Source organism: Papaver somniferum, chromosome 1 (genome assembly GCF_003573695.1).
Source record: "Papaver somniferum cultivar HN1 chromosome 1, ASM357369v1, whole genome shotgun sequence".
NCBI classification, from domain to species: domain Eukaryota; kingdom Viridiplantae; phylum Streptophyta; class Magnoliopsida; order Ranunculales; family Papaveraceae; genus Papaver; species Papaver somniferum.
This window is the reverse complement of record NC_039358.1, coordinates 201,609,604-201,618,524: the sequence shown is the minus strand read 5'-3', so window position 1 is coordinate 201,618,524 and position 8,921 is coordinate 201,609,604. Positions and strand designations below refer to the sequence as shown.

The window sequence follows — 8,921 nt, the reverse complement described above, 5'->3', positions numbered from 1 at the left end:
TTCCAAATTCTTATCACCTCTGGATGCCTACAACTAATCCTACTAATAGCAAAATCCACAAAATCTTTCAAAGTTCAAACTGTCTTTGATAAAATGTTGATATTATTCCTCAAAATTTGATGTAAAATCTCAACTGCCACAATCACGATTCTACAACTATTCTTGAGAGTTGGGATACCCTTTTTTTCTTCACAAACTTGGTTAAAAAGACCGAAATCAACAATTTTTGGATGAAATGGACAGTTAGATTTTGATACTGTTTAAATGGACAAAAATGTAAAAATAGGCAGGATGTAACCAGTTTCATCGTGCCCATTTTCAAAAAAAAAATTCTTATTTTTAATTTACACAGGATGTATCCAGTTTCATCCTTGCTATTTTTTAAATTTAAGTTAGGATGAAATCAGTTTCATCCTTACTATTTTTTTTTGGCCATTTCACCAAAACTATTTTTTTACACGTTTGAACCGTGATTTAAAAATATTTGGACAAATGATTGATTTTCTGTTTTTTCTTATAATTCCATTATAGCAGGTGGGTTGCCATGCCATGCCATTGCTGATGGCTGCCACTACCCACCGCACTAATTAAATACAGTGGTTTGATTGTTACCCTCTTCGCGATTCCGTGATTTTATCAGTACAACGGCTGTCCCTCTCGCACTTTGTTTCGAGCTTATATTAGGGACTGAAAAATGGACCTACTTACAATATTATAAAATGTGTACCTAATATTTTGACATTTTCTATAATAACACTGTTCTTGTAATGGTCGCACTAATTAGTGGACATCATCATTATATAAGTTATAACATGGAGAGAATTATATTTTTATTCTTATTACGTCAAGCAGATACTCACTGCATTAAAATCTGTGAGCTAAAATTGGCTGAGAAAGAATAAGCATTTGGGACAATTTGCAGCTAAGAATTCCACGGAGAATAAGAAACCAAATTTATCGATTTCTCTGTAAAAAATTATATACATGAAAATTAGTCGATAAGCAGAAGGTTCATTTGCTCATTCCTAGTTCTGCTTGGATTTAAAAATATTACTCAGTTTGATCCCTTGAGTTTTGGTACAAGATTTAAATTTTTACTATAAGAAAAAAGAAAAGTTTAAAACAGTAAAATTCTGTGTCTGTGGAATTTTTTACCTTTCTCTATTAGAATTATATTTTTTTGAAAAGTATGCCTCACTAGGCACGACGAACTAACAAAACTCGCGCAAATATAATGTGCCATGATCAACTCAAATCTTTCTAAACAAAAATCAGATTTTTGTGATTTCCATTGGATGCCTTTTGTTCTGCATTAATTAAGTGGTTGAAATGTGCAATACGGGCAAAGAATGAATGAAAAAGATTGTTTTTCTGATAAATTTGTAAAAATATCAATTTTAGGATTTTATATTACCAAATAAATAAAAGTGGGTCCTTGGAAAAAGATCCGACCCATGTTTATGTGGAAAAGATAAAAAGTGATGTACCGTTTGATAAGCATACCGTACTATGATTTTTTTAATTGTTAAAGAAATACTTTTTTACGTCAAGATAACGGTCAGTGGGTTTTGGTGACTCTTAGTTAGTGCTTGATAAGGATCAAGCACTGGCCAAAAACTTCGAGATTTTCCTACTTTCAAGAATTAAGAATCTATGGCAAACAATAAGTAATACCGACTTCACGATTATTTTTTTTTAGTATAAATATGCAACAGACATGTTTAGGAAAATGAAGAACTGGTTAAAATTCGATAATAATTATCACTGGTTAGTACGAGTAAGAACCGCGTGAATTCAACGATTTAAAAATTATTAACGACTAAGAACCCAGTGGATCAGCCGATTATATTCCCCGAAAGGAATCGAAGCTTTTAAAAAATGTTCAGCCTCTAATTTTTTTTATCAATAGATTGACTCCTGTTACTACTTAATGACATTCTTCTTAGAATCTCAATACTCTTGTGGTATTTTTGTCCAGAATAAGTTATATTCTTATTAGGTACTACCACAGCTATCATATTAAAAGTATAGACTAGAGGATTCTTAAAGATATTCATCACATTAGTTGTTGTTTGATTCTTGGTGTTTTTAGTGGTATCCTGGTTTAGAATGAGGCCATTGAAAGAGAACATAATTTTGGGTCATTCTTTAAAAACCACAGTATTTTGAGTTCATTTTAAATGCCGTATTTTACTTCCAATTTATTTAATCAACAGCCATAGTGTTTACCGGCAGCTTAAATCAATCTGGCAACGCTGTGCCATCTCAATAACAGTTGTCGGTGGCTTGGTTCACCAACCATCTCATCTGTGATGAATGCTTAACGCCCTAACCTGGTCCTATCCCACTGCGCCTTCTTAGAGTTTGGCTCTCCTCTTGGCTACAGAATCAGCCGAGACAATCTTGGTCCTATTCTTAACAGACGGAGAATTGATTAACAGGGATTTAACAGCGTTGCTCAGTGAGAATTTCTTTGCACGTATTTCTTTAAGAAACTATATCTAATGCTTTTGTGGGAGTGGAATATTGCACGTATGAAGTATACGAAGTAAGGATTATCTGATGTAAGCGAGGACTATCGCACATGGCAAAGTTGAAGTAATGAATTGGATGATGTCAGCAAAATGACGAGTAAAGTGAGATGTTCTATGCGAAGTACAATATGTGCGAGAATGAGTGATTATAAATGAGTGAATGTATGGCACAATAATTCCGAAAATAGTGGATCTCTTAGCTGTCATACACTATGAAGAATCCTATATAAAGGACAGAAGTCATCACGTAGGGAGAGATCTTGTAGTGTGTGTTAGACAAGAAACTGCAAGAGAGAAAGTCTATTTGAAGAGCAAGTAAAGTCATTTTAAAATCATTGTAAGGTCATTATATCCAACTATAATCTTTAAAAATTAATAAAGAATTCATCATGATTACTTGAGTGATTGTCTAGGTACATTGAGGTGTGGTTATAGGATTTCCTGCGACTATAGCTTTAGTAACATGTTTATCTTCTAGAAGACACTTAAAAATGTGAAGAAAATCAAGATTTTATCTAGTTTAATTACCTTTCAGTTTTCTCCAAATCATGTGGAGAGACTGATCTTCTTATCCGTAAATCACTAGAGCATATAGATTATCACTCACTTCTATCTTTTCTTGCCCCAAACATTCCCGTTCCTTATCACCTCTAGATCCCCCCCTACTAATAGAAAAATCCACCATCCTTGATAAAAATGTTGATATTATCTCCTCAAAATTTGATGTAAAATCACAACTGCCACAATCACCATCTCCAAAGAATGAAATCAATCACCACATTTTACTACTATTCTTGAGATTTGAGATAATATTGAGATACCCTTTTTTTTTTCTTATAACTTCTTTATTTACAGCAAGGTGGGTTGCCATGCCATTGCTGATGGCTGCCATTACCCACCGCACTAAATAAAGTGGTTTGATTGTACCCTCTTCTCAATTCCGTGATTTTATCAGTACAATGTCTGTCCCTCTCGCACTTTATTCTTATATGTATCAAGGACTAGAAAATGGACCTACCATCGAAAATTTGTACCTAAATATTTGACCAAATTTCAATAATAACACTGGTCTTGTTATGTTTGCACTAATTAGTGGACATCATCATTATTACGTGGAAGGAATTATATTTTTATTCTTATTACGTCAAGCCAATACCCACTGCATTATTAAAATCTATGGGCTAAAATTGGCTGAGAAAGAAAAAGGATCTGATACAATTTGCAGCTAACATCTGGGTTTGAGCATCGTGGATCGTGGTACGTTATACCAGGAATGAAGGTACGGGGGCTAAATTTTTAACACAAGAAAAAGAGAAGTTGTAAAAAGTAAAATTACGTGTCTATGGAGTTTTACTTAAACACTTTCTGAAAAATATACCTAGCAAGGCACGATGCTGAACCGAAACCTCGTGCAGATATTGTAACTACCGGAAATTTAATAGTACACCCAAAAAGAAAACAAACAAGATTTAAGACATGTTTAAGTTGTATGAACTAAAGAATCTGTATTGTTAAATTAAAAGGAAACAAAATACAAGAACACAAGGAAACCCTAATCTCACTCTACACCCTAGTTAGTAATTCGGGATTCGGCAAACGTACGGAACGGTAAACGTACGAGTATTATACGGTTTTGTAAAATTCAGATTCAGACCAAAATTCGGTCAATGGGACGTGATTCGTCAGTAATTCGGAACGGCATACGTACGTGTATGATTCGATTTATAAATGTGAGTTCGGCTCTGAAAATTCGGTATCTATATATAACAAATAATTTGTATTTATAAGGTCATAGACCAATTTTTATGCATATGTGTGAGTTATTTAAAGAAAAAATAAACTTAATATGATGATATTAATAATATATACAACATTAGTTATCCAAGAGGACGTCGTATGGTGGTTTAGATGCTTGGTTAGTGAGTTTGAGATCTCTCTCACCTTCACCTTCAAATCTCTTCAGTCGTTTTTGTTTCATAAAAATCACAACACGTCTAATATTCGGTCGTGTATGCTCGGGAGGCAGTAAAGCCCAAAAAATGGAGTCTTTGAAAAGTAAAAGCTAAAGAATTTATGGCGAATTAAACGGACGTATCATTCGGGATACGTAAAATTCGTGAACGGTTCGCGAATAATTCGGAAATGCCACATAATACGCGACTTGGGTTCGGAGTTGCAAACGTACGCGAATAAGACGGTAAAATTCGTGATACGGAAAAATTCGCGAATGATTCGCGAATCATTCGCGAACTTACTAACTAGGCTCTACACACTATACTCTTTTCTCTCTCCAAAATCCGATCTCCTTGCCTTACCCAGGGACCTCTATTTATAGACGAATCAATGCTAATGGGGTACAACTCATTTTACTTCGGCGAATTCTTTCGGGATTGCTTTATACTTCGCCCAGGCCATTTTCCATAAAGTTTTTTCCCCTTTTTTCACTACGTTCACATGGGTTTGTCGGGATACCTGTTTTCTTGTTCTCCAATATATCAACTTCTCAGGTTATCTTCCTTGCCAAGTTAGTTTATTTCGCCCACTTCAGCTTCGTGGTTGGTATCTTGTTGGGTACTCTAACTTGGTCCTTCGTAACTTAGATTATTCGTGGGATAGATCAGTGACGAGGTAATTCTGACATTCGAATTGACAAGTCCATGACCGAGATCTGTAAGTGAGATTTCCTAGTCATACTTCTTCCTTTTGTGCTCGACACATGACGAGTCTATTTCGTGTATCCACATTTTGTCTTTTCTTATTTCATTTGAGCCATACGAGAATGGAATAAGAACCGCTTTGGATTCCTTAACCGCCACGTTCTTCACTTTCCTGCTTCCACGTCACCATGTTCTCTGAGTAACCGTCTGTTACCGGTTAGTATACCTCGAACGTGTCGTCGACCCACTAAGCCGGTCATCTTTTCTGTGTTATTTATATCCCACTTGACTTAGGTTCGAGGTTTCTTTTTTACTTTCCCTCACTCTGCGTTTATCCGGTTTTTGCGCTTTCCCCTTCTTCTGCCATTGTTACTATCCTTCTCAATCTTTTACTTTTCTTTAGTTATCATGGCATCCAAGAAGGTTTCCGTGACTATCTTACTCAAATCTCTTGAGGAATTCCAAGCAGATTTTCAGAAGACGGGTTTAACCCTAACTCTTGCCGTCGATTTTTCTGTGAGTCCACCCGTTACTGCAACTCATGACATGGAACTAAACTACATGTGGATTCAGTCGGATATTTGGACGTCCGACAACATGATCGTCATTCTGGGCCAACTGAGGGCTGGGTTATCTTTCCCCATTTACGACCGTTCTAAGGCCATCTTTCTCGAGATTCTGGGTAAGATGCAGTGTGGAGTTTTCCAACTCTCTGGTAATGCAATTCGCATCTCCAGTGAGTTTAGGATTTGCTCAGATAATGGTACTTCGTAAGTCCCATCAGTAGCTGAAGAATTTGATTCTCGTGACTTCAATGTGGATTCTTTCGTGGCCAACTACTCAGCTAAATTCACCAGCGTGAGAGAGTACCAAGAGTGGGGCATTGATCTTGTTCGAAATGACATTGTGGCTCCAACCAAAGCTCTCCTGTTAGATGTGGATTTCCAACTTCGCCTTTCTTGTGATGATGATTCGCATATGTCCTTTGGTGATTGGTGGCCCTTTTGTTCGGGGCTTTGACGAAAAGGGGACTCCTCGTCAAGGCACTCTTCCTAAACATTGCTATCTCGCTGGCTGTGATCCTTGGAAGTTTCGGTGGTCTGTGCCTACCGAGGTATGATTTTTTTCATTACGACTTATCTCGTTTCGGGGCCCGACTCATTCTTATGTTCCCATTTTCTTTAAGTTTGTGATGTCTGTCGCTGGTCTTCTCAAGATGTCCATGAGGAAGGCTGCTACTTCCGAGTCTTTAACTCCCAAACAGGTATCTACCTCGCCTATGTTTTCTTTGTGTGATATTTTTTAAATTCTAACCTTCTATTTTTCACAGGATGATACTCTCCTTGCGAAGCAGCCTGTTCATGAGCCAACTAAGGGGCGGAAAAGGTGTGATCCTCATGTTCCACCTCCCCCTTCTTCTCAGGGACCTTTACTTCGCCATTATTTTTCTTTCGCGCGCTCCATCCTTTTAGCCATTTCTCGTGACAAACTTGTTATCTCGCAGACTGGTGTCCCTTCTTCTAGCGAGTCCAAAAGGCAACGGAAGATCTTGGATCTGGATGCTTTGACCGCAATCCCAAGTTCTGTCGTACTCAAAAGTCTCTCCACCCCTCCCAAGATTCAACATTCTCAGCCTCGCGCAGCTCCTTATCCCAAAATAGATGATCCTCCTGTTCATCCCATGGCTGAGCGTCTGAAGAAGTCTGCGGAGGATCCTTCTGCTAACGAGAAGAATAAGCAGGCGGCTCCGACGGTGCTGTCTAATCTTCCCTATGACCCGGACATGAAGTTTCTCCAAGGGGTCTACGACAAAGCTCGCGAAGATACAGCCATGAGGTCTCGTTCCTTAGAATCTCTGGTGACTTTTAGCTCTGACTTCCTCTCTCAAGAATCTTCCGTATTGCTTAACGTCTCTATGAACTTATCTCTCCAACAATATTCAGCCTTGATGAATCAGTTGAACCTTTTATGATTTTCCCATCATGCCTTCTTCCTGTCCCGAGACAGATTTCTTGAATTACAACTCTTTGATTCTCAAGAACTCCATCGCCATATGGCCAGCCTTGTGGAAATCAGACTTGTTCACGAGAAGGCAAAGAAGGACGAGTCTCAGATCAAAGTTTTGGCGAAGGAGCATTCCAACAAGCTGTATCAGAAGATAGACAAACTTCTAAGTAAGTTTCATCCCCTTGCAGAATCGTTCTTTGTCTTTGCTTTTACTTCTTTTATTTTCTTATTTTGTATTTCGTCAAGCTCGTTGTATGCAACGCCAAATGGATTCCTCCGATGCATCTGCCTCGCTAGAAGATATTCGCGCTGAGAATATGAACCTCGTTACCCAAAATGATTGCTACGTGTCTGAGAACCAGATCTTGAATGAGAAGGTCGAGACCCCTGTTCACAAGTGGATTGTCTGTCTGTAAATTGTTCTCGTAACGAGGAACTGAATTATCACCTTGACGATGAGAATGAGCGCCTCAATTCTGAGCTTCAACGAATCAGCAACTCCCTCACTACTTCGAGGAACCCTCATTCCTCGGCACTAGCTAACTATAAGAGACTGGAAGAAGATAACGAGCGCGTGATCCAGAGTAAAGCTAAAGTCATGGTTGATCTTCGCAAATCTCGTAACAAGGTAGCCAGTTTAAATGAAGAGATCGACTGTCTGAAGAAGAAAGTGGAACTTCTTCAAGCTAAGTTAGATAACTCAACTCGTTCGAGGTCTACCAAGTCCACAGATTCTTGCAAGAACAAGGGTGCCCTTGTCATTCAATCTGACAAAGATACCTCAAATTCGGGTCATGGTACAGGTTGGGACAATGCCTACCACGAGTTATGTGTTCAACTCCATGAGTCGGATCTAACTATCTCCATGCTGGATCATTTGCATATCGACGTCCAAGAAACCTTGAACACCACTATCTTGTAAATGGAAGGTAGCTTTAGGTGCAGTGCGGAATACTATTGATTATAAGACTTCTAGTTCTTGATGTAGTTTTGTTTGGTTTTGCAGAATCCGAAGTTCGTCATAAGAACCAAGTCCTTCGTCTTTCTCGTGAAACGGATGAGTTTCGCACGGAGGTTTCTCGCCTTACAACTGAAGTCAGTGATTTGAATGCTGATATGGACGAGATGATTGCAACTTCTATGAAGGTGGCGAAGTTAGCTCGCAAGAACATCCAGGATTATCTGGTTTCTCTTTTTGGTAATTTCTGCGACGAACATGACCTCCCTCGTCCGGTCTTTCTTATGGAGGTGTTCTCCGATGATGATCAACCAAAGGACGATTGGATCATCTCTGGCGAAGAAGATAGGCTCGACGAAGATGGCGAGGAACAGAAGATCGACGAGGCCAATTTCGGGGAGGAGGAATCCAAGGGTGCCTCTGCCAGTACTGATGTGGGTCCTGGTGAAGCGGGCAATGACGACATCCTTCCTCAGAAATAATCATTGTTCCTCTTCCTCCATATTTTAGTTTTTTGTTTAACTATTTTTGGAAAAAATTTATCTTTCTGGGCGCTCCCTAGCTTGGGGGGCAAAAAATCTTAACTTCTCTGGGTAATCTTTTGCTTGAAATGCTAGTATTATGATTTTCTATTTTTTCAAGTATATACTTACCGAGGAAATACTCAAAAGAATAATGAAGTTTAAAGTATATACTTGCCTCTTATTATTTTGTGTATTTTCGAGTTGTGCCTATATGAGCCTTGAATCTTGCGGGGTCCTTCCT

At 38.4% G+C, this 8,921-nt stretch overlaps 1 protein-coding gene across 1 annotated transcript; it reads left to right on the top strand.

Moving 5' to 3' along the window:
• The first annotated feature begins 7,244 nt into the window (after positions 1-7,244).
• Positions 7,245-8,638, top strand: LOC113358103. Its single transcript, XM_026601624.1, has 3 exons — positions 7,245-7,365; positions 7,576-8,001; positions 8,205-8,638. Exons 1-3 carry the CDS (start codon positions 7,245-7,247, stop codon positions 8,636-8,638), a joined length of 981 nt encoding a protein of 326 aa, XP_026457409.1.
• The last annotated feature ends 283 nt before the right edge of the window (positions 8,639-8,921 follow it).

What these genes read in the sequence shown, in the direction of transcription:
- LOC113358103 (XM_026601624.1), top strand. Translation starts at nt 7,245, where the DNA reads ATGGCCAGCCTTGTGGAAATCAGACTTGTTCACGAGAAGGCAAAGAAG. An exon ending in GAAGATAGACAAACTTCTAA is followed by an intron (nt 7,366 to 7,575) that starts GTAAGTTTCATC and finishes TTGAATGAGAAG; the next exon opens with GTCGAGACCCCTGTTCACAA. An exon ending in AAATTCGGGTCATGGTACAG is followed by an intron (nt 8,002 to 8,204) that starts GTTGGGACAATG and finishes TTGGTTTTGCAG; the next exon opens with AATCCGAAGTTCGTCATAAG.